General features: G+C 42.2%; 1 protein-coding gene across 3 annotated transcripts in view; it reads left to right on the top strand.

Moving 5' to 3' along the window:
* CNST (consortin, connexin sorting protein) overlaps positions 1-26,543 on the top strand; it is a 119,117-nt gene that overhangs the window by 50,569 nt on the left and 42,005 nt on the right. For all 3 annotated transcript variants that reach the window (XM_030303171.1, XM_030303170.2, XM_030303169.1), the window contains exon 3: positions 23,132-23,337. In XM_030303171.1, the coding sequence (XP_030159031.1) occupies positions 23,132-23,337 (206 nt within the window). The remainder of the gene's footprint in view (positions 1-23,131; positions 23,338-26,543) is intronic.

The raw sequence follows: 26,543 nt of genomic DNA, 5'->3' as shown, positions 1-26,543 counted from the left end.
TGTGGCTGGAGTCAGGCTTTCATAGGGAAAACAACAAAGACTTTGGCCCTGCCTGTTCCTACCTAAGTGATCTTAGGAAAGTAACTCATTTCCTTATCTGTAAGAGGGCTAATCCTACCATTCCTGAAAGATGGTCCTTAGAATGAGTGATCCTGTAGTTAAGCTCTTTATCAAATACTCAGCCTAAGATAGGTGCTTCCAAATGGTACTTGTAGTCTTTATGTACGTAGCAGGATGATTTTGAGGGGCATGATCAGGGGCAGCATTCAGTAAAAGTAAGCCGTTGGTTTAATTTGACTTTAATTCCATCTTCCCTCTTTTGTCAGTATCGCCTTATCTCCTAAAATCTTTCTAATGCTCTCTTTTCAGATTCACCTGTCCCCCTTGCTCCCCTAAGGTATATTCCTAAAAACGCGTGCCCAGTGCCACCCTGGTTTAACGTCTGGTATAATGTGCCTGCTGGCAGGTTAACTGATCTCTAAAGTAAAAACTGATGATGCAGGTGCCCAGTTTGCATTTTACATATCTGCCTTCAACCAGAGTAGAACCTTTTTAGTTCTAAACTTGAATGCCTAATGGAGTCAGCCAAGTAAGTTCTATACTGTGGTTTTGGCCAGGATTGGGATACTGGGATTGATGAGAACTTTGATGGACAGGACTGTGCGGACCGAGCTAAATGTGTTCCAATTAAAAAATGTAAAGGCCTGCATTTCTCAGCACTTAGCTGCCCTTCCTACGTTTTCAAAGGCAACAATGGCATACCGAGCCCCTCCGTATGTAAGGACCATTGTGATTACATTGGGCCCACCCAGATAGTGTAGCATAATCTGCCTTTTTCTAAGGCCAAATGACTAACGACCTTAATCCCATCTGCTTCCTAATTCCCTTTTGTGACTTAATGTGACATTTATGGGGATTGGGACATGGATGTCTTTGGGGGTCATTATTCTGTCCGTGAAAATACTTTAAGATTGACTAGATGATGACTTTATATAGCAGAATTCTTCCCTTTATAAAAAATGTTTTATAGGGGCGCCTGGGTGGCTCAGGTCATGATCTCGCAGTCCGTGAGTTCGAGCCCCGAGTCTGGCTCTGTGCTGACCGCTCAGAGCCTGGAGCCTGTTTCCGATTCTGTGTCTCCCTCTCTCTCTGACCCTCCCCCGTTCATGCTCTGTCTCTCTCTGTCTCAAAAATAAATAAACGTTAAAAAAATCTTTTTTTAAATGTTTTATATTATTTTGTATACCATACAGGGTTACTTAGTTAATAGATATTTATTGAGCACTGTATGTATGCCAGGCACTGTTGGCAAACCTGCCTTTGAGTTTCGTATGTTTGAGTATGAGAGCCTAGTAAATAACAGGTTCTGTCTAGCAAGGTGGGAGTCAGGACTGGTACTTAGCAAGCACAAGGCTGTAGAAATGCTGGCCTAGAACGGCTATGGGAGGCTTCCAGGAGGAAGCTTGGATGTCCAAGCTGAGAGAGGGACAAATAAGCACTAGCCAAGTAAAGGAGATGGGGATAAGGGGACAGGAAGGACGTAAAAGGTGACAGGCACAACACAGACTAAAGCCACGTTTCAGAAACTGCCAATATTCGGTTTGTCTGGAGCAGAATAAAAGGGGAGAATGAATCTAGGGCAAATAGTGGAGAACAGAACAGTAGAGAGGTTGAAGCTCGAAAGACCAGCAAGGTCCAGGTTATGAAGGATTGTTGTTTCGTGGTGACCACTTTGGGCTTTGCCAGCAGGTTTGAACAAGAGTGATGTGATTTGAGCTGCAGGGTTTTAGAAAGGCGGCTCCCTCTGCAGTGTGGAGAGTGGGTTAGGATAGGGCCAGGTAAGAGGCAGTGTAGCTGGGAGGGGCTTCTGCGGTAATCTGTGCAGGGGATGCTGGTCCTCCTGACGGGGTGGCCTTGGGGCTGGAAAGAAGTAAGAGGACTGGGAGTTATTAAGGGGGTGGAATTGACTGAACTAGGTCATAGAGTAGGTGTGAGAAAGTCCAGGATTATCCCCAGTTGTGCGGTTTAGGCACCAGATGCGCGATGATGCCGCTTTAAGGGGGGGTGTGAATGTAGAGAGACAAGGAGCAAGTGTGGGGAGAAAAGGACAGAAGGCAGTGTGGCGACCTGGGGCCAGGTGTCTGGAGTCCCTTAGACACCTAAGTGACCATGTTGAACAGGCAGTTGGTCTAGGTCTCGGGACTGTGATCTTGGCTACAGATGTAGCTTTTGGAAATAGAAAGGATCTCGAAAATGGCCTACCCACACCCCTTAATTTTTAGTTTTTAAAATTTTTAATTTTTTTCATTGATTTTCACTTACTAGATTGCCAGTTTATCGTAAAAGGGTCTAACTCAGGGATGCACAAGGCAAGGAATGGGGAAAGTACGGGAGCTTCTGTGCCCTCTCCGGCACACCGCCCCACGTCTCCATCTATTCACCAGCCCAGAAGCTGATCCCTTAATATATTTTTTTGACCCCTTAATTTTTATAAATGAAGTTCAGGTTTGATCTACACAGTACCTTTGTTTTGCAAGAGACGGGGGAAGAATTAGGGTGTGAACCCAGGGCATCTAAAGAGCCGATGTGTTTTCTGTGCAGCAGAGTTGTACTTGTCCTACTACACAGTGAGGTTGTCTCCATAGGATTAATAGTGATAACGATGGTGGGGCGTCTGGGTGGCTCAGTCAGTCAAACGTTTACCTCTTGATTTTGGCTCAGGTCGTGAGTTCCTTTTTTTTTTTTTAATTTGTTTTTAAATTTACATCCAAGTTAGTTACCTTATAGTGCTATAATGATCTCAGGAGTAGATTTCAGTGATTCATCCCCTATGTATAACACCCAGTGCTCATCCCAACAAGTGCCCTCCCTAATGCCCCTTGCCCATTTAGCCCATACCCCCACCCACAGCCCCTCCAGCAACCCTCAGTTTGTTCTCTGTATTTAAGAGTCTCTTATGTTTCATCCCTCTCCTTGTTTTTATTTATTTTTGCTTCCCTTTTTGACTTTTTTTTTTAAGGTTTTTAAATTTTATTTCGAGAGAGACAGAGAGAAAGAACGTGGGGGGTGGCAGTAGGGGGGGTGGAGAGAGAGAATCCCAAGTAGGCTCCACATTGTCAGCACAGAGCCGGAAGCAGGGCTTGATCTCAGGAACCTGTGAGATCCTGACCAGAGCCAAAACAGAGTTGGATGCTTAACCAACTGAGCCACCCGGGTGCCCCAGAAGCCACACTTTTTCTACAATGTAATTTTATTTTTTTTCAGGTTTACTTATTTATTTATTTACTTATTTATTTTGAGAGGGAGGGGCAAGACTCCCTATTTGAGACTATTTGAGAGGGAGGGGCAAGAGAGAGAGAAAGACTCCCAAGTAGGCTTCGTGCTGTCAGCACAGAACCCGATGTGGGACTGGATACCATGAACCGTGAGATCATGGCCTGAGCCAAAATCAAGAGTTAGACACTTAACCGACTGAACCACCCAGATTCCCCATAATGTAATTTTGAAGGTGATGTTCTGTCACTCTGCCATATTCTGTTTGTTTGATGCACGTTATTAGGTCCAGCCCACACGGGAAGTGAGCCACACTGAACCACTGTCTAGATCTATAAGCCACAGTCTGCCAGGGAAGGGCAGGGTCTCAGAGTGTGGCAAGGGCCCTGAGAGCAGGTAACGGTAGATAGACCCACATTCTTTTTTTCTCTGAGTGCCTTTCTCAGAGATTGCTTGTGGGACCCAGGATACCTGGTGGTACAGACAGGCCAGTCCAACAACTTTCTACTTCTTGTCTATTGTTTCATGATTTCAGTTGTACTCTTAAAATGTGATAGTTGGGGCGCCTGGGTGGCGCAGTCGGTTAAGCGTCCGACTTCAGCCAGGTCACGATCTCGCGGTCCGTGAGTTCGAGCCCCGCGTCGGGCTCTGGGCTGATGGCTCAGAGCCTGGAGCCTGTTTCCGATTCTGTGTCTCCCTCTCTCTCTGCCCCTCCCCCGTTCATGCTCTGTCTCTCTCTGTCCCAAAAATAAATAAATGTTGAAAAAAAAAATTAAAAAAAAAAAATGTGATAGTTATGTAGGGGCTCCTGGCTGGCATAGTCTGAAAACCTCAAGCCCCAGATTGGGTGGACAGAGTACTTAAATAAATAAATAAATAAATAAACAAACAAACAAACAAACAAACAAACAAACTTTAAAAAACTAAAAAGAGTGTGTGGTAGCCATATAGAAAGAAGGTGAAAAAGAAGAGAATTACTATCAATCTGGCCTTTCACATTTTATCTGGAAGCCAGCCTTCTCCATCAAGTCTCTGTAATGTGATATTTTATATAAAGAAAATTTGAGAAATTTGTACCCCCCAAAATTTCTGTGAGCATTTCTATGCAGTTACACATATATATTAACAAAGGTGCGAATGAAGACTTTTATCTTTATTTTCCTAAGAATATGTTGTTACTGATTTCACAGAACTCAACTTAATGGAGCATAAATTCAGGGAGGATATTTAGGGACTTTGCTTCCCAACTTTTTACTGTTAAAGTCAAACTTCCCAACGTTAAACAGTTTTGTGTAGTCTCCTTTTGTTTTGTTTTTAACTCCAACTTTCGTTTGTTTATAATCCCTACAGAGAATGGATGTCTTTTTACCTTTATTTATTTAAAATAATTGTTTCTAGGTATCATTCACAGAGTCAAAACTATAATTAACTAAAAGGGCTTTTTTAATTTTCTTATTGTTTTATTGTGTTTTTAACAAAGTTATTCCATCCATCTGGCTCTCTAATTTTGAAAAAAGCACGCAGGTAAGCATTTGAAAAATGTAGCCACAGGATCAAAAGCAGGTAGAGAGAGTACAGCCACACGACAGAATATCATTTGGCAGTAAAAATGAAAAAAGTGTTAATAATACTACAAATGAAAACCTTATGCTGAGTGAAAGAAACCAGTCACAAAAGACTATATGTAATATGATTCCGTTTTATGAAATGGCCAGAATAGGCAATTGCATGGAAACAGAAGGCAGGTTAGTGGCCGCCAACGGCTGGGGACATTGGGGGAAACGCAGAGATGGGACGCTGAGCAGTACAAGGTTTCTTTTTTGAGCGATGAAAGCTTTGTAACATTGGTTGTGGTGATGGTTGCATAGCACTGAATAAACTAAGAGGTTGAACAGTATGGACACTTGAGATGGGTGAATACTATTTTATGTGAATCAGAGTCTCAATAAAACGGTTTTGAAAAAAGCAGTTTGGAGTGGTAGTTGGTTTGGCGATGGGAAGAAACACTAGCACCATGGGGCTTTGTCCCTGCAAAATGTGAAGATTACCAGCGTAATGGGATTCGACCTAACATTTTTTTGTAATGTGCGGTGAAGTGCTCTCTTAGCCTGTTTCTCTGGTGTTTTTCTTTTGACTTACGGGAAGTTCAGAGTTAATTCCTGGTTTTCTACATTTTTCTTTCTCGTAAATTCCCCTAATGGAAAGACAATCTGCTATCAGTAGCTTTAGAGAATTCTAGAATATTGGGGGGGGGGGGCGGGGAGGGTTGGTTTCCTTTGGATATTTAGGTTCCACCTCTTCCTCCACAAATAGGCACTATTTTTAAGTTTTGAATTCATTTTTTATTTTAATTTATTGAGAACGAGACAGTGCAAGCAGGGGAGAGGCAGAGAGAGAGGGGAACAGAGGATCCAAAGCAGGCGTTGCGCTGACAGCAGAGAGCCCCAAGTGGGGCTCGAACTCAGGAACCATGAGATCATGACCTGAGCCAAAGTCAGACGCTCAACCGACTGAGCCACCCAGGTGCCCCAATGAAGTTCATTTCTTGAAGTACTTTTTCATAGCCACTGTATGTCTGTAAAAATCTAAATATTGAATTCGGATATACACAGTTTGTATCCTAAGTAGGTGAGCCTTTTATATTAAAGGAGAAAATAAATAATGGTGTTTGAGCTCAAGCCTCTCTGGCTGGAGGCAACAGCGTGTAAATACTGAGGTCGGCTTATAGATCTAGACAGTGGTTCAGTGTGGCTCACTACGATTTCAGATGAGTGGTCAGAGCTCTGCTTTTCAAGAGCTCAGCAAAGCAAATGAGCTGTGAAAAGGACTGCTCCTTCCTCTTAAGAAAGGTATCCTTCATGACATCTACCTGAGAGGAAAATAAGAATATTCTTTTGGGGCACCTGGGGGGCTCAGTGGAGTGAGCTGCCGACTCTTGATTCGGCTCAGGTCATGATCTCACACTTGATGGGATCGAGCCGCGGGTCGGGCTCTGCACTGACAGCACAGAGCCCGCTGGGATTCTTTCCCTCCCTCTTTCTCTGTCCCTCTCCTGCTCGCTCACACACGCTGTCTCTAAATAAGTAAATAAACCTAAAAAAATAAAAAAGAATATCTTTTGAAGGTTTGTATGGCACTGTCCTTCAGAGTCTATGATGGCACATTGCCACTTACAGCACCTAAAACACAGGTGACAGCTAGCGAAAGGGGCAGTCTTTCAGCCTTGTTTGAGTTCAGTCCGGAAGCATTCGGCAGTTGTCAAGAAGGTGCCTAGAATAAAGTCAGGTGGCTGTTTTCACGTGGTCCCATCTGACACTGATTCCCCTGCTCGACACCCAGTGGAGAGACCGGCACGACCACTTTGCTTGCAAAGCACTGGGTGTGCGCTGTGTGATGCTTTGTGTCCTCAGTCATTCGTTTGCAAGCAGCGGGCTGGAGGAGCTGGGCCACTTACTTCAGGTCACAGGGCAGTTGGACTGCAGCCCAGGAGCCTAACCCCGGCCGTGGGCAGCAGAGGCTGCCGCCTGAGGGCACAGGACAAGAGTGCCACGTGGAGCTGATGCTAATTGTGCCCTGATTACATAAGGTGTCCCTTTGACCCCAGGTCACAGCAGAAGGAAGTTGGCTCATTTCCAGATTTGTCTCACCCATGATAACTAGTGTGGAGGAAAAGGAAGGAATTTTCCTTTTTACCACTTTATTGTGCTTAGCCGATGATCAAAGATACTGAAGTATGAGCATGCTCCTCTCCATCTTCTTTTTTTTTTAATTTTTTAAATGTTTATTTATTTTTGAAGGAGAGAGACAGAGACAGAGCATGAGCAGGGGAAGGGCAGAGAGAGAGAGAGAGAGAGAGACACAGAATCCGAAGCAGGCTCCAGGCTCCGAGCTGTCAACATAGAGGCGCACTCGGGGCTTGAACTCACAGACTGTGAGATCATGACCTGAGTGGAAGTCGGACGCTGAGCCACCCAGGCGCCTGTCTCCTCTCCATTTTCTTGGCACTAACCAGAATCTTGGAGAGAGGAAATGTGGGAGGAAAACCAGGAGCCAAGCACAGAGTCTGCCATGGGAGCTACATAAGCCGTGATTAAAAATTATTCCTGACGCATCTTCCACAGTTACAGCCAAGGTGTGCATCCGCATGAACGAGTAAGGCAGTTTGTGATGTAATGGCTCCAAGAATCACAACAGAAAAGCCCAGAAACGAAGGCATTTTTTCTTTTATGATTTTAATATTGCAATAAAATATGTATAATATAAAGTTGCTATTTTTTTAATGTTTATTGTGAGACACAGCGAGTGTGCTTGAGCAGGGAAGGGGCAGAGAGAGAGATGGGGACAGAGGGTCTGAAGCGGGCTCTGTGCCGACAGCAGCAAGCCCGACGCGGGGCTCGAACTCCCAAACCGTGAGATCATGACCTGAGCTGAAGTCAGACGCTCAAATGACTGAGCCACCCAGGCGACCCTCAATTTGCTATCTTAAGTGTACAATTCAGGGCGATTAATTACACTTGCAATGTTGTGTAACCATCAGCACTGTCTGTTTCCCACACCTGTACCCCCCAGGCAGAGACTCTAAGTGTTCAGCAGTGGGTCTGCGTCCTTCCTCCCCTGCCCGGTCACCTCGGTTCTGCTGTCTGCATGAGTTTTTCCACTGTAGGTATTTCAGCTAAGTGCAGCCGTGTGATACTTGGATCGTTGTCGCTGGCTTCTTTGCCGTGCACGTGTCCGGCCTCACCCATGACGCAGCATGTGTTCAGCACGGTTTGTATGTCCATCCACCTGCTAAGGAATATTCTTTCAACTTTTGGCTAACGTGAGTGCCGCTGCAGTGAACGCTGGCATGCGTACGTCTGTTTGGGTGCCTGTACACATGGAAATGTGCCTGTTCTGTGTGGACACCTGGAAATGGGATTGCTGGGTCATACGGTGATGCGGAGTGTGACCCTGAGGACTTGCCGTGCCGTCTCCCACAGCAGCTGCACCTGCACGTTCCCGTCAGTGGCGCACGGGGGTTCTGCTTTCTCCATATCCTCACTTCCGTTTTTCTGATAATCGCCATTGTTTTGCGTCCGTCTCGGCCTGTTGATAGCGATGCCGTGGGCTAGAAAGTGTTGTGCTACTGGAGGCAGCCCCCACAGGTCTTTCCCTGACCAGAGCCCGTGTTGTGGCCAGACAGGCCCTCGTGGTTCTTATTATGACGATCCCCAGACACACCCCAGCAGCGACCGTTTGTGAACTTTGAAAAAACATGGTTTATTATTTACAAGTTCTAGAGGGTACATTGCATGCCCAGGGCCATGTGGAGAGAGAGAGAGGGAGCAGATTGGGGTTCTGCCTTTATTGGGGTCATGCGTGGAGCACCTAGGACTACATGGGTGGATTTAAAACATAAGAGCAGGAAATAAAGCACAGAAAGGGAGGAGGGATCGGTTCAAATGGTCAGTTATCTAGGTCAACCAGGGCTTTCTGAAAAGGGGAACCACATGGGTGGGTGGCCTGGCTCTTCGTCTAGTTGTGTAGCTGACAGCATGTTCATTCCAGACCATTGTCTTTGAACCGGATGCCTTGGCAATGAGAAGCTTAATGTCTGCAGCTTACATTATAGTCAAAAAATGAATTGTCAGGCTTATGCTACAGCCATAATAGTAGGTATAAACTGGTATCTCATTGTAGATTTGATTTGCATTTCCCTAACGACTAGTGATGTTCAGCATCTTTTTGTGTGCGTATTCGCCATTTGTATATCTTCTTTAGTGATATGTCTGTTCAGGTCCTTTCCTCATCTTGAATTAGGTTGTTTGTTTCAGGTGTAGAAGTTCTTTATGTATTCTAGATGTCAATCCCTTATCAGATTTATGATTTGAAAATATTTTCTTCCATTCTGTGGATTGTCTTTTCACTCACATTATAGTGTTCTGGGCTGCAGAATGCTTTTAATTTAGATAAAGTCCAATGTATCTAATTTTTTTCTTGTATTTGCTGTGCTTTTCATGCCATACCCAAGAAATTATTGGCAAATCCAATGTGAAGAAGATTCTCCCCCATGTTTTCTTCTAAGAGCTTTGTAGTTTAAGCTCTTACATTTAGGTGTTTGATCCATTTTGAGTTCATTTTGTATATGGTATTAGGTAATGGTCCAACTTCATTCTTTTTTGGGGGGAAGTGGAGAGAGAGAGGGTGCAAGTGAGTGAGGGGCAGAGAGAGAGAATCCCATGAGGGGCAAAAAGAGAGCGGGAGGGAGGGCAGGGGAGAGAGAGAGAGAGAAAGAAAAGAAAAGAAAAGAAAAGAAAAGAAAAGAAAAGAAAAGAAAAAAGAACACAGAAAGAGAAGAGAAAGAAAAACAGGACTCACCCAGGGCTCATGTTTTACCCAAAACAGGGCTCGTGTTCACCCAAAGCAGGGCTAGACCTCACCCAATGTGGGACTGGAACTCATGAACTATGAGATCATAACCTGAGCCTAACTCAGACGCTTAATGACTGAGCCACCCAGGCACCCCTAAGCTGGTTCTTTTACATGAAGATGCCCAGTTTCCCAGCACCGTTTGTTGAAAACACTGTCTTTTTCACGTTGAATGGCCTTGGACCCTTCCCTGTCAAAAGTGAATTAACTATGGATATGAGAGTTTATTTTTGGGTTCTCAATTCTGTACCGTTGGTCAAATGCAATAGGTCTATCCTTATGCCAGTACCACAGTGTGTTTTTCCTGTAACTTTATAGTAAGCTTTGAAATCTGGAACTGTAAGTCCTCTAATTTTGTTCTTTCTCAAGACAGTTTTGGCTATTCTGCGTCCCTTGATATTTCATACGTATTTCAGGATGGGTTCTTGTTTCGGCAGAAAACACTATTGGGATTTTGTTTGGGATTGCGCCGAATCTGTAGATTATCTGGGTGGAATTCTCATCTTCACGACTTTACGTCTTCCAGTCCACAAGCAGGAGAGGTCTCTCCATTATTTGTATCTTCCAGTTCCTTTCAGTATTGTTTCGTAGCTCTCAGTGTACAAGTCTTGTTTCCGCACATTAAATTTATTCCTGAGTATCTTGTTCTTTTTGATGCTATTGTAAATGGAATTGTTTTCGTAATTTCCTTTTCCAGTTGTTCACTGCTCGTGAATAGTGTATAGAAATAAAACTGGGAGGTGCCTGGTTGGATCAGTTGGTTGGGCATCCAACTTCGGCTCAGGTCATGATCTTGTGGTCTGCAAGTTCAAGCCCCACGTTGGGCTCTGTGCTGACGGCTCAGAACCTGGAGCCTGCTTTAGATTCTGTGTCTCCGTCTCTCTCTGACCCCCCCCACTCACACTCTGTCTCTGTCTCTCTCTCTCAAAAATAAGTAAATAAATAACTTCAAGAGAAATACAACAGATTTTTTACATGTTGATATTTTATGCTGCAGCTTTGTTGAATTGATTTTCTAGGTCTAATAATTCTTTTTTTATGTTTATTTTTAGTGTTCACTTATTTTTGAGAGAGACAGAGACAGAGTGCGAGCGGGGAAGGGGTAGAGAGAGGGAGACGCAGTATCCAAAGCAGGCTCCAGGCTCCGAGCTGTCAGCACAGAGCCCAACACAGGGTTTGAACCCACAAACTGCCAGATCATGACCTGAGCAGAAGTCGGACAGTTAACCAACTGAGCCACCCAGGCACCCCATTCTAATAATTCTTTATGTGTGGACTCCATAGGGTTCTCTAGATATCGGATCAGGTCATTTGCAAATAGAGATAGTTTTACTTATTCCTTTCCAATTAGGATGCCTTTTCTTTCTTTTTGTTCCTTAATTACTCTGGCTAAAACTTCCAACATTATGTTGAATAGAAGTGGCAAAGTGGTCATCTTTGTCCTATTTCTGACTTTAGGGGGAAAGCTCCCAGTCTTCACCTGAGTACAGTGTTTGCTGTGGGTTTTTCATAAGTGGCCTTTATTATATTGAGGAAGTCCACTTCTCCTGATTTATTGAGAGTAGTTATCAGAAAACAGTGTTAGATTTTGTGAAATGTTTTTTATGTATTATTTGAGACAATCATGCGGTATTTTTTTTTCATTCTATTAACATAGTATATTACATTGATTGCTTTTATGTTGAACGACCCTTGAATTCTTAGGATAAAACCAACTTTATCACAGTGTACAATCATTTTAATATGCTGCTGAATTTAGTTTCCTAGTATTTTGTTCAACATTTTTTCATCTATATTCATAAGGGATATTGGTCTATATTTTCTTTTTTTGTGCTGTCTTTGTCTGGCTTTGGGATCAAGGAAATGCTGGCCTTATAGAATGATTTAGAAAGTATTTCTTCCTCTTCAGTTTTTGGGAAGAGTGTAAAAATAATTCATGTTAATTTTTCTTTAAATGTTTGGTTGAATTCATCAGTGAAGCCATCCATTCTGCTAACATCTGCCTTTTAATTGGAGAGTTTAAACCATTTACATTTAAAGTAATTGCCAATAAGGTAAGGAGTTACTTCCGGCATTGAGGTTTGTTTTGTTTTTTTTTTTTTTAAGTTTATTTATACACTGCCCACCAGAGGGGCAGAGAGAAGGGGAGAGAGAAAATCCCAAGCAGGTTCCATACTGTCAGCATGGAGCCTGATGTGGGGCTTGAACTCATGAACCGTGAGGTCATGACCTGAGACAAAACCAAGAGTCTGAAAGTCAACTGACTGAGCCACCTGGGTGCCCCTGGCATTGAGCTGTTTGTTTCTGTCTTGCGTGTTTTTTGCTCTCAGTTCCTCAATTACTGCCTTTTTTCCCTTATTAAGAAATTTCTTATAGTGTCCCATTTTGATTCCATTCTTTTCTGAATATTTTTAGCTGTTTGTGTAGTTGTTTCCTTGGGGATTGCAATTAACACATTAAGCTTATAACAGCCTAGTTTGATACCAATACTCTGCCCGTGTATATCGGTCTCCTCCTTTTTATTATTGTTGTTGGAGATTACACCTTTCATATATTGTTTGCCAATTAACATAGTTACAATTATTTTTTTTTTAATTTTTTTTTTTTTCAACGTTTATTTATTTTTGGGACAGAGAGAGACAGAGCATGAATGGGGGAGGGGCAGAGATAGAGGGAGACACAGAATCGGAAACAGGCTCCAGGCTCTGAGCCATCAGCCCGGAGCCTGACGCGGGGCTCGAACTCACGGACCGCGAGATCGTGACCTGGCTGAAGTCGGACGCTTAACCGACTGCGCCACCCAGGCGCCCCAGTTACAATTATTTTTTAATGCATTTGCCTTCTAAATCATATGGAAAAAGGAGTCACAAACCAAAAGTACAGTTATGCTGACTTTTATTTTTGCCTGTGTTGTTATTGTAACCAGTGTTTTTTATTTCTTCGTGTGGATTTGAGTCACCATCTAGTGTTCTTTCATTTCAGCCCAAAGGACTCCCTTTAGCTTTCATTGTCGTATAGCTCTCTTCAAGTCCCATCCCCTCTTAGCATTTGTTTGTCTGAGAGTGTCTTAATTTTGCTTTCATTTTTGAGGGATAGTTCTCTTATAGAATTTTTGGTTGACTATCCTTTTCTTTCAGTACTTTGAATATATCATCTCTCTCAAAAAAAAAAAACAAAAAAACCCAAAGAATATGTCTTCTCGTTGTCTTCTGACGTCCATGGTTTGGGAAGAGAAATTAGCTGTGATTCTTATTGAAGATTCCCTTGTTTATGAGTCTTCGCTCTCTTCTTTCAGAATTTGTTGTGTTTTTTTTTTTTTTTTTTTTTACTCTATTTGCAGATGACATATTATACACAGAATATCCTAAACACTCCCCCAAAAGGGCGCCTGGAGGGCTCAGTCAGTTAAGCTTCCGACTTTGGCTCAGGTCATGATCTCATGGTTCATGGGATAGAGCCCCATGTCAGGCTTCCCACTAACAGTGTGGGGCCTGCTTGGGATTTTCTCTCCCACTCTCTTTGTCCCTCCCGTGCTTGCACCCACTCTCTCTCTGTCTCTCAAAAACAGATAAACATTAAAAAATAATAAATTGAAGATGATACAAATGGAAAGATATTCAGTTCAATCCCTGTCAAAATACCAATTGCATTTTTCGTAAAACTAGAACAAATAATACTAAAATGTGTTTGGAACCACAAAAGACCCCAAAGGTCAAAGTAATCTTGGGAAAGAACAAAGTGGAGGTATCATAATACCAGATTTCAAGATAGACTATAAATCTGTAGTACTCAAAACAGTGTTGTACTGGCAGAAAAATAGGTACATCAATGGAACAGAACAGAGAGCCCAGAAATAAACCCGCAATTATACGGTCAGTTAATCTATGACAAAGGAAGCAAGAACATACAATGAGGATAGGCAGCGTTTTTAATAAACGGTGCTGGGAAAACTAGACAGCCAACTGTAAAAGAATGAAACTGGACACTTTTCTTTTACCACACACAAAAATAAGCTCAAAATGGATTAAATACTTAATTGTGAGACCTGAAATTTTACATACGGAGTAATCTCTTGGACATTGGCCTTAGCAACATTTTTCTAGATCTGTCTCCTCAGGCAAGGAAACAAAAGCAAAAATAAACTATGGGGACTACACCAAAATAAAAAGCAGTTTTTGCAGTGAATGAAACTGTTAACAAAACAAAAAGGCAGCCTGTTGAATGGGAGAAGATATTTGCAAACAATATATCTGATAAAGGGTTCGTATCCAAAATATATAAAGAATTTATACAACTGAACACCAGAAAATATATACATGAGTAACAATCCAATTAAAAATGGGCAGAGAAGGGGTATCTGGGTGGCTCAGTAGGTTGAGCGTCTGACTTCAGCTCAGGTCATGATCTCACAGCTCATGGGTTCGAGCCCCATGTTGGGCTCTGTGCTGACGGCTCAGAGCCTGGAACCTGCTTCCGATGCTGTGTCTCCCTCTCTCTCTGCCCCTAACCCACTTGCATTCTGTTTCTGTCTCTCTCAAAAATAAATAAACATTAAAAAAAAAAAATTTTTTTTAATGGACAGACGACCTGAATAGACATTTTTCAAAAAAAGACGTCCAGATGGCCAACAGACAGATGCAAAGATGCTCAACCTCACTCATCGTCAGGAAAATGAAAAAACCACAATGAGATATCACCTCATACCTATCAGAATGACGGTAACCAGAAAGACAAGAAATAACAAGGGTTGGCGAGGGTGTGGAGAAAAAAGAACCTTCATGCACTGTTGATGGGAATGGAAATTGGTACAGCCACTGTGGAAAACAGTATGGAGGTACCTCAGAAAAATTGAAAATAGAAATACCATATGATCTAATAATTCTACTTTCCTGTACTTACCCAAAGAAAACAAAAACACTAATTTAAAAAGACATGTGCACCCCCTTGTTTATTGCAGCATTATTTACAGTAGCCAAGATATGGAAAATGGGGTGTGTGTGTACACACACGTATACATACATGTATACATACAGTGGAATATTACACACCCATAAAAAAGGATGAGATCGGGGCGCCTGGGTGGCGCAGTCGGTTAAGCGTCCGACTTCAGCCAGGTCACAATCTCGCGGTCCGTGAGTTCGAGCCCCGCGTCGGGCTCCGGGCTGATGGCTCAGAGCCTGGAGCCTGTTTCCGATTCTGTGTCTCCCTCTCTCTCTGCCCCTCCCCCGTTCATGCTCTGTCTCTCTCTGTCCCAAAAATAAATAAACGTTGAAAAAAAAAAAAAAAGGATGAGATCATGCCATTTGAGACAGCATGGAAGGGCCTAGAGGGCATTGTGCTAAGTGAAAAAAGTCAGACTGAGGAAAGCAAATACCATATGATTCTAGTCATAAGTGGAATCTAAAACAAACAAAGCAAATGAATAAACAAAAAGCAGAATCAGACCTATAAACATAAAGAACAAACTGATGGTTGCCAGAGGGGGTGGGGAGTGAGAGAAGAGGCAAGTGGGTGAAAGGAGGAGGGAGATCCAGGCTTCCAGTTATAGAGTGAATAAATCAGGGGAATAAAAGACACAGCATGGGGAATACAGTCAGGATACTGTAAGAGCCATGTAATGGGGCAGATAGTAGCTACACTTGTACTGAATGTAGCATAACATAGAGTTGTTGAATCAGTAAGTTGTGCACCTGAAAATAATTGTCAGGTGTACCTAAATTAAAAAAAAAAAAAAAGGAAGGATTCTTTTTTTTTTGTTTTTTGGTGTCTGGGTTTTGATCATTTACCTATAATGTGTCTGTGTCTAAATGTGGCTCTCCTTGACTATAGATGCTGGAGAGGATGTGGAGAAATGGGAACCCTCTTGCACTGTTGGTGAGAATGCAAACTGGTGCAGTCACTCTGGAAAACAGTGTGGAGGTTCCTCAAAAAATTAAAAATAGACCTACCCTATGACCCAGCAATAGCACTGCTAGGAATTTATCCAAGGGATACAGGAGTACTGATGCATAGGGGCACTTGTACCCCAATGTTTATAGCAGCACTCTCAACAATAGCCAAATTATGGAAAGAGCCTAAATGTCCATCAACTGATGAATGGATAAAGAAATTGTGGTTTATATACACAATGGAGTACTATGTGGCAATGAGAAAGAATGAAATATGGCCCTTTGTAGCAACGTGGACGGAACTGGAGAGTGTTATGCTAAGTGAAATAAGCCATACAGAGAAAGACAGATACCATATGGTTTCACTCTTATGTGGATCCTGAGAAACTTAACAGGAACCCATGGGGGAGGGGAAGGAAAAAAAAAAAAAGAGATTAGAGTGGGAGAGAGCCAAAGCATAAGAGACTGTTAAAAACTGAGAACAAACTGAGGGTTGATGGGGCGTGGGAGGGAAGGGAGGGTGGGTGATGGGTATTGAGGAGGGCACCTGTTGGGATGAGCACTGGGTGTTGTATGAACACCAATTTGACAATAAATTTCATATTTAAAAAATAATAAATACATAAACATTAAAAAAATAAATTAATGTGGCTCTCCTTGTATTTATTGTGCTTGGAGTTTGTTGAACTTCTTGGATGTGTAGGTTCATGTTTTTCTTCAAATTTGGGACATTTTCAGCTATTATTTCTTCAAATATACTTTTTTTTTTAATGTCTATTTTTGAGAGACAGAGTGCAAGCAGGGGAGGAGCAGAGAGAGAGGGAGACACAGATCCAAAGCAGGCTCCAGGTTCTAAGCTGTCAACACAGAGCCTGACGTGGGGCTTGAACCCACAAACTGCAAGATCCGAGCTGAAGTCAGATGTTTGAGCCACCCAGGTGCCCCTTCAAATATACTTCCTAATGTATATTTTTTGATAGAGAGTGCAAGCAGGGGAGGGGCAGAGAGAGGGAGACAGAGAATATGAAGCAGGCCCTGTGCTAACAGCATCGAGCCCGATGTAGGGGTCGAACTCACAAACCATGAGATCATTACCTGTTGGCCACTTAACCTACTGAGCCACCCAGGCACCCCACTCATATGTGGAATTTTAGAAACAAAACGAACAAAGGAAAAAATGGCAAACCAAAAAACACTCTTTTTTTTTTTAATTTTTTTTTTAAACATTTATTATTGAGAAAGAGAGACAAAGCAGGGGAGGGGCAGAGAGAGGGAGACACGGAATCTGAAGCAGGCTCCAGGCTCCGAGCTGTCAGCACAGAGCCTGATGCGGGGCTCGAACCCACGAACCACGAGATCATGACCTGAGCCGAAGTCAGACACCCAACTGACTGAGCCACCCAGGTGCCCCCAAGAAACACTTAACTATAGAGAACAAATTGCCCGTTACCAAAGGGGAGGTAGGTGGGGGGATGGATGAAATAGATAATGGAGATTAAGACTACACGTATCATGATGAGCACAGAGTAATGTATGGAACTGTCGAATCACTGTATTGTACACCTGAAACTAATATCTTAACTATAACAGAATTAAATAATTATTTGTCAAAATAGAATTCAGGTGGTATGATAAATTGAATAAAACCTCTCAATCAAGATAATTCTTTTAATTTCTGGCCCAAGGTAGTTCAAATAATTTTCTTTAAAAACCCTCAGTAGGTGCATATAAACTCTGGTGTTGATTTTGGAGCTTGATGAAATTGACAGGTATCAAGTTAGGGCCTATGAGTTTGTCACCATCTGCATCTACTTATAAATAGTATCATCAAATTGCTTAATGCGGAGTTTTAACTGTAACTCATTTGACTTTCATAGATGAAAATTAAATAGAACTTTATGTTCCTGTCTAGATGTATAGATCCATATCTGGCAAAACTAAGTTTCATTTAAATGGAACCATCTACATATACTTTGTAGCAAAGATGAAATTACATTGCACAGTATATGTTTTTATTTGGTTTTGCTTCTTAACTACAAACATCCTTACCAGAAAACTTTTATGTATCAGAAGGAATTTTTGTACTAAATGTGATATATTATTACACTTAATTATTTTTAAGAAAACTTGTGTAAGCCTCATGTGACATCACAAGTAACGATATCAAAATTATTTTGAAATCCAGCATGTCGGACATTGTCCCATTGTCTCCAGGCCTGTAGTGTATCTGTCCTGAAATCCGTGAATCCCTGGTGTGTGAGGGAATTTGTTTTTCTCTTGCTTTTTTTTTTTTTTTTTAATTATTACTATTTTGTATTTTCTACCTAGTTTACCAGTGTTATTACAGGAGCTTTGGGAGCTGGAAACCTACCCTGAGGGTTGTTTTTTTTTTCATTTTCTTTCTTTTTTTTTTTTTTTAAAGTAATCTCTACACCTAGTGTGAGGCTCAAACTCACAATCCGAAATCAAGAGTTGCATGCTCTACTGACTGAGCCAGCCAGGTGCCCCTCTCTTACTGTTTTTTTTTTTTGTTTTTTTTTTTTTAATGTTTATTTATTTTGAGAGAATGTGAGCAGGAGAGGGACAGGGAGACAGAGAGAGAGAGAGAGAGAATCCCAAGCAGACTCCATACTTGCTTGTTTTCCAAATACTCTTATTTCTTTGATGTTAGATGGTTTTTATTATTATTATTATTAATTATTTATTTTTTAATTTACATCCAGGTTAGTTAGCATATAGTACAACAGTGATTTCAGGAGTAGATTCCTTAGTGCCTCATACCCACTTGGCCCACCCACCCCCCCCACACACACACCCTCCAGCTTGTTCTCCATATTTAAGAGTCTCTTATGTTTTGTCCCCCTCCCTATTTTTATATTATTTTTGTTTCCCTTCCCTTATGTTCACCTGTTTTGTCTCTTAAAGTCCTCATATGAGTGAAGTCGTATGATTTTTGTCTTTCTCTGACTAATTTCACTTAGCATAACACCCTCCAGTTCCATCCACGTAGTTGCAAATGGCAAGATTTCATCCATTTTGATTGCTGAGTAATACTCCATTGTATATATACACCATATTTTCTTTCTCCATTCATCCATCGATGGACATTTGGGCTCTTTCCATACTTTGGCTATTGTTGATAGTGCTGCTATAAACATAGGGGTGCATGTTTCCCTTCGAAACAGCATACCTGTATCCCTTGGATAAATACCTAGTAGTGCAATTGCTGGGTGGTAGGATAGTTCTATTTTTAATTTTTTGAGGAACCGCCATATTCTTCTCCAGAGTGGCTGCACCAGCTTGCATTCCCACCAACAATGCAAAAGAGAGCCTCTTTCTCCGCATCCTCACCAACATCTGCTGTTCCCTGAGTTGTTAATGTTAGCCATTCTGACAGTAGACCGTTTTATTATAATATGTCTTAGGGAAGATCTTTTTAGGTTAATCCTTTTGGGGAACCTATAAGCTTCGTAAACTTGGACGTCCAAATCTTTCTTTATATTTGCAGAGTTCTTAGTCACTATGTCTTTAAGTTAGCTTTCTGCCCCCTTTTCCCTGTCTTCTCTTTCTGGGACTCCAGTAATGCGTGGACTGTTTCTCTTAATTGTTTCCCACAGTTCACATAAGGTTTCTTCCTTCTTTTTTCTTTTCGCCCTTCTGACCAGGTAATTTCAAATGGCGTATCTTTAAGTAAGTTCACGGATTCCTTCTTCTGCATGGTTGAATCCACTGTTGGAGTTCCCTATTGAAATTCAGTGCATTCAACTCTAGGATTTCTGTTTGATTTTTATCATGGTTTCTATTTCTTTGTGTTTTTTTTTAAAGTTTTTTTTTTTTAAGTTTTTTTTTTTTTTTTTTTTTTTTTTTTTTGGGACAGAGAGAGACAGAGCATGAACAGGGGGAGGGGCAGAGAGAGAGGGAGACACAGAATCGGAAACAGGCTCCAGGCTCCGAGCCATCAGCCCAGAGCCTGACGCGGGGCTCGAACTCACAGACTGCGAGATCGTGACCTGGCTGAAGTCGGACGCTTAACCGACTGCGCCACCCAGGCGCCCCTATTTCTTTGTGTTAAACTTCTCATTTTGTTCATACATTATTTTCCTAATTGTGTTTGTCTATCTGTGTTTTCTTATAGTTCACTTAATTTCTCTAAGAGGATTATTCTGAATTCTTTGTCAAGCAGTTCATAGATCTCCATTTTTAAGGGCCTTTCATTGAATCTATTAGTTTCCTCTAGTGATGTCATGTTTCCTTGATTATTTGTGATCTTTGTGGACTTGTGTTGGCGTCTGCACGTCTTTACAGAATGGCTTCAGCAGGGAAACCCTCCACTAGTCAGACTCTCCAGAGACTCTGGGTGGGCCATATGGTGATGTCCATGGGCAGGCTTGGTGCTGGAGTCCTCAGGTGTGCAAATCTGATGCCTGGGTCAGCAGGTAGACAGGCCTGCTGCCTGGGTCCGCTGGGATAGGCCTGGTGCTCGAGTCCATGTGGGTGGGCTTTGGATCCTGGGTCCATGGAGGTAGGTGAGGTACCAGGGACCATGGGGGGTGGGCCTGACAACCCCGTCTGCAAGAGCCAGCCTGACTCTGGTGCTGACTGGGAGCCTGTGTCCATGGGACTCAGCCTGAAGCCGGGTCAGTGAGGGGTTGCTTGGACCTAGGGTGAACTGGAGCCTGGGTCCATGGGAGCTGGCCCAGAGTCTGTGGTCATGGTGGCCAGCCTGGCTACATTTCTTAAACGACAGAATCACTATGGAGACTTTGAATGTTTGAGATGGTCAGATTTAGGAGGAATCTGAAGTCTCATCTGGCCAGTCCCTTCATGTTAAAGATGAGGAAACCACAATATAGAAAATAAAATGTCTAATCCAAGGTCACTTGGAAAAATAATGACAGAACTGATATCTCTTGCTCCTGTTCGAGTGCTCTTTGATTTATACTACCCTATCCCAGCAAGGAATGTTATCTTAAGAGGTAAGTTTGGTAATTAAGTCCTCTCTAAAACTCATGATCTTCAATCTTGATAGATAATCCTTTTGTGGTATGAGCCTTTCAAGTTTCCCTGACATCTTAACCCATATGAGCCCAGTTCTTATTTTCCACTCCCTCCCTATACTTGGTGATTAACATACTATATTCTAATTGTTGACATTAGTCTTCCGTTACTCTTGGAATCTTTAGACTTATATATTTGCTTTTGGAACTTTTGTTGGTTTTGTTTTATGACAAATACTCTTCTTTCTGTTGTAATTTCTTTTGGTGGCTACATAATTTTATTTACCAAACTATTGCATGCTGACAAATAATATGTATCTACAGCGTATCCATAACTTAGAAAACGAATCTAGCGGGAACCATGACCATTATGAATCCACACTGTCTGACTAATTGAGGTGATCATAATGCATGTTTCTATTTCCATGATCTGGGACCCTGTTTTGACCACCTTTAGATAAGAGAGTCCTAAAATCTGTCCTTTTTCTTTACTTTTGAGAATCTTGTCCTTCTCTGGTAATACTTTTCAAGGGTTTTATTTAACTTCCCTTTACTGAAAATGACCATGATCTAATTCCAGCATTTTTTCAAGGGGGAAGCACAGAGTAATGTTTGATAACTATGTGGGAAGAATTCAATCAAGAGAAGTATAGAATTTGGGAGGCTGGCTTTATCACAAGTCTGTATCAGATTAAATGTGTGTTGGCGGGGAGGGACAAGGGAAAGAAATAGTTCTCTATGGAACGCTTCTCTTCCCACCTCATCACTACTGTCATTCCATTAGAAAATTAGAAAGCAGAAGGATCATCCATGTTTTCTTTTTTTTTTTTTTTTAATTTTTTTTTTCAACGTTTATTATTTTGGGGACAGAGAGAGACAGAGCATGAACGGGGGAGGGGCAGAGAGAGAGGGAGACACAGAATCGGAAACAGGCTCCAGGCTCTGAGCCATCAGCCCAGAGCCTGACGCGGGGCTCGAACTCACGGACCGCGAGATCGTGACCTGGCTGAAGTCGGACGCTTAACCGACTGCGCCACCCAGGCGCCCCCATCCATGTTTTCACAAATACTGTCCCTGCACAATGGCAAGCCATCACTAAGCCTTGTATTTCCAGATTCCAAATGATATAAACTTCATAGGATTTCTAAAGTATAAGGAATCATCCTAGGCGACTAATTGTAGAAATCACAGCACTTGGAATTTTCGTGCTGAAGATCTGCTGATGATCTAATGACCATGGCCCATAAAATAATCCCTGTGGTGCAGGAGTTACGATCTAATGAAGATGAGACCTTTCACCACTCACTGTTACACAGTCCAGTGTAATACAGGGCTCCATACAGGATTCAGAGGAAAGCAAATGTACCTTAGGCTGCTGCTATAGAGAAATACATGTATCTTGTTAGGGTAAAACACAAATAGGCATAGTTGGGAGGAAAATATTCCAGGTGTTAGAATCTGTAATTGCTCAGAATGGCACAGAATATGTTACTAGGAAGATGAAGAACGGACCCCCCTGGCTAGAGCATTGGGTTTATTTACATTTTTTTAAATGTTTATTTATTTTTGAGAGAGGGAGAGGGAGACACAGAATCCAAAGCAGGCTTCAGGCTCCAAGCTGTCAGCACAGAGCCCAACGCAGGGCTCGAACTCATGAACCACAAGATCATGACCTGAGCTAAAGTCAGACACTTAACTGACTAAGCACCCAGGTGCCCTGAGCAGTGGATTTATTCAGAAGGCAGTAGAAGACTGGGTTCTGGGCACACTCTGGAGAGCTTGCAGCGGGCATCCTCAAACGTGGTACCCACACTGACTTACTGAGAAAGATCGTTTTCAGAGGCCAATCAGCTGAATGTACAGATGCAAACAGTCTGTTCAATTTGAATATGAAAATCAAAACGGAGACTGAGATTTCAGTGAACGGTCAAGTTATAATGTGTAATGATTAAATTTGTGAAATTTGGTACATCGTTTCAGGAACCGTGGGGTCAAGCATGTATTCATTGATCTTTTTTTTTTTTAAGAAATTCATGTTACTTAACTTGTTTTTATTATGAAAGAATTTTCCATGGTCATTAGATCTGGCATCTGAATTCCTGCTGTTCTCCTGGGATCCAGAAGTAGTTGTAAAGTTATCAGACCAGAGTTTAAAGACGAAGGCTTAACTTCTTTAGCCGTTTTATATGATAAGCGCATTTACCTTCCTATTTAATTCTGTTTTCTTTTGAGCGAGTCAAGACTTCCAATTACAGCTAATCCGTTTTTCCTTTGGGAGAATCAAGTTTTTGGTCAGGTTTTAACCCACATTCTTTCCTTTAGAGCTCTTTTTATTAACACTCTTAATTATAGTTCTGCAAAACAAAAAATGATTTATGTGTGTGCTAACAGAAGCAATCAGAGGATGACACAATTTCATGAAGTCAAAACCTTGTGGTTCTAGGCTTTTTTTTTCCATATAATTAGTTTTATTTGAAAATCGTATGGTTAACAGACATAATTATTTTAAGATATCACCATGGCGAAAATTTATCCTAACCTAGGCATTTTATTTACTTCTTAAAGGACTTTCTTCAGGAGACACCACACCTTTAATGCACGAAAACGTGCTGAGTGCATCCACGCATGCTGTTAGTGACGATGAGTCTGCAGAAGTAAATGCTAATGATCCAGCAGAAGCCCCGAAGCTAGTTCTTCAGTATCTGTTCTCACTTATCCGAGGTGAAGTTGAGCAGGTGGATTCAAGAGCACTTCCCCTTTGCCTTCACCAGGTACTCCATTACACTCTTGCCTTCCGCCCTCGGCATTTATAATCACGTAGAATACAGTTCTCTGCGACTGATTCTCCTCCACCTGTCCTTGGTGAGCCCAGGAGGTGGCCCTGCATCAGTGGCTGGTGGGAAATTTAGCATGCGACTACTGGTGGCCACACATGGGCTATGAATGATCAATCCGTTCAAATAATCACTGCCTTCCTTTATTTGGTGAATAAGCTGTGTACGAATAGGAGTCTGTGTAGCAAGTGCTTAGTAAGTACCAACTAGACGCCAAAAACTCTGCTAGACTCGGGGGGAACAAAGATTCCTTAACAGAGTATGTCCTAAAGAGAGCCACTGTGGAGTAGGAGCAACACTTATAGAGATAAATAATTGTAGAAGCGTGTACTAAGTGTAGACATATATCTAAGATTCAACAAAAGCACAACACGTGTGATTAACTTTGTCCTGTGGGCATTAGCAGAAAAGAAGGTGACTCTTGAGCTGGGTTTTGCGGGGTATGCAGGTGCTCACCAGGGCAAGCTGGTTCAGGAAGACAGATCAGCTCCTGCAAAGACATGGCAGAGATGTTGTTGGAGATTGATTAAGATGGAAAAGAGATGGGATAGCGGGGGGCAGGGAAGCCTTGCTTCTAGGGACTGGGAGTCTTTAGTGAGGGGAGTGCCAAATCAAATTTGAATTTTAATGTTTATTTTTTTTTTTGGAAAGAGAGAGAGAGAGAGAGAGAGACAGAGTATGGGCAGGAGAGGGGCAGAGAGAAGAAGACACAGAATCTGAAGCAGGCTCCAAGCTCTGAGCTGTCAGCACTGAGCCCGATGCGGGGCTCGAACTCATGAACCGTGAGATCATGACCTGAGCCAAAGTCGGACGCCTAACTGACGGAGCCGCCCAGGTGCCCCTCAAATTTTGATTTTAGAAAAATAACTCTGCTGATGATTGGGAGGGTAAGTTAGGAGGTGAAGAGCCTGGACACTGGGAGGCGTTCCAGACAGTAGAGAGGAAGCTTTTTTATACAAGAGCCCATTCAGAAAAATGAGATATGAGCTGCATTTTATTTTTCCTTTAAAGTGAAAATAATAAAATAATGGAGAAACTGAGACTCCCTCACAAAACAAATTCCTGATAATTCTGGGGTCAGAATTTGTTTTTTCCATTCAGAGCATCTGTTTTTGGAACATCATGAGAGAAATTTGAACATAGCCGGTATGTTACATATTATTTATTGCTCTAATTTCTTGAGACTAGTAATAGAATTTTTTCTTGTTTTTTTTTTTTTTTTGACTGTTTATTTATTTATTTTTGAGAGAGCAAGCAGGGGTGGGGCAGAGAGAGGGGGAGACAGAATCCCAAGCAGGATCCTCTCTGTCAGTGCAGAGCACCATGTGGGGCTCGAACTCACGAACCGTGAGATCATGACCTGACCAAAACCAAGAGTCAGATGCTCAACCGACTGAGCCACTCAGGTGCTCCCCACCCCCTCCCCCCCCCTTTTTTTTTGTCTTTTTCTTTTTGGTAATAGAATTGTAGGTTTTGTGGTATATAGCGTCCTTGTTCTTGCGAGATACATGCCCAAGTGTTTGGGAGTAAAATGACATAGTGCCCATATTATGATATTTTCACTTATCATGACGTATGACGTTTCAGTAGGAAAAAGTATGTAAGAGAGGGAAAGGCAGAGAAAGCAAATTTGGCAGAATGTCAGCATTTGACAGATCTAATAAGAGGTAAATGGCTGTTGGTTTCACTCTTCTTTGAACTCTTCTGTAGAATTTTGATAAAAAGTTGAGGAAAAGGACACTTGGAGTAAAGAAGGAAATAGCAAATGTAGTCAAATCTTTTCAAGTTTATGTCACTGGGCTGTTGTTTCGTTAAAGGTAAGAAGAATGTTCTTTTCTACTCCTATATGATCCTGAAGCCGAGGCAGTTCTAGGACTGCTAGACCTTGATCAGGCCGCAAGATTATTTAAAACAATTTTTAAGTTTGTTTGTTTATGTGTCTGTTTGTATTTTTATTTACTTATTTTGTAATCTCTGCACCCAGCATGGGGCTCAAACTCACGACCCTGAGATCAAGAGTCACGTGAGTGAGCCAGCCAGACTCCTTTTACTTAATTTTTTGATGTCTCAATATAAAATTCCACCCCTCATCCCCCAGGAACATATCAGTTTTCTGAGTCCTGTAGGCCGTGCTTCTTACGTGTCTGAGCAATCCGTCCTCCCCTGACAGAGGGGCTTAGGGGACATGGTGGTGGTTTAAAAGCGGGGCTTTGGGCTCCCCCACTAACAGTCTCAGTGGCTTCCAGTTTCTTCTGTAAATGGCAGAGGACTCAATGAAATAATGCATTAAAGCACTTGACGTAGTGCTTGGTACACAGTAAGAGCCAAGTAAATGCTAGGCATTATGACTGTAGCCTCACTGTCGCTAATTCAAAGACCGCTTGCTTGGAGAGAAGGCTGGGGGTCAGCAGAGGCGCTGAGGCAGCAGGAGTGAGCTGCAGGGTGTGCTCTTCTGCCGAGAAGACTTGAATCCATCCGCCTCCCAGGGGAGACACAAATCAGGGAGAGGTGGAGGCCGTTTCGTCCATTTCAGTAACTCCCAGCAAGGCACATTGTGTCTTTCGCCCGGAATTGCTAGTTACTGACATTTTGCCGAATTTTCATGCTCCCCACCCCCTACAGACATGTATTTGCCACTGAAACACCGTAATTTTTAGGTATTATATCACATCACCCCTAAATACACACTCATGTGTTTCCCAACACCGTGGGTACCCCTCTGCGTGACCTGTATCAACCACAAGAAACGAGATGCTGGTAAAATAGTATTATTTCACGTACAGCCTGTATTTGAATTCTCCTCACGTTGTTCCACAAATATGACTAGTTTTCCCCGAATCCAGGATCCCATGAAAGACCACACATTGCATTCAGTCGTCAAGACTCTTTAGTCTTACATGATTGGAAACAGTCTGTGCCTGAAGTTTTTTTTTTTAACTTTCGTAACATTGACCCTTATGAAGAGCCCAAGACTTCTTGTAGAATGTCCCATAATTAGGATTTGTCTGATTATCTCTCCATGGTGTGATTCAGTTTAAGCCATTTTGGACAAGGATTCTTCTTGGGTAGCATTCCATACCCACTTCTCTCTTGAACCCACTCTGGCCTGGCTTTTGTCCCCACACTCCACCAAAATGACATTC

This window comes from Lynx canadensis, chromosome F1 (genome assembly GCF_007474595.2).
Source record: "Lynx canadensis isolate LIC74 chromosome F1, mLynCan4.pri.v2, whole genome shotgun sequence".
Lineage (NCBI taxonomy): Eukaryota > Metazoa > Chordata > Mammalia > Carnivora > Felidae > Lynx > Lynx canadensis.
The sequence above is the reverse complement of the archived record's forward strand: the minus strand, read 5'-3'. Positions and strand labels throughout refer to the sequence as shown.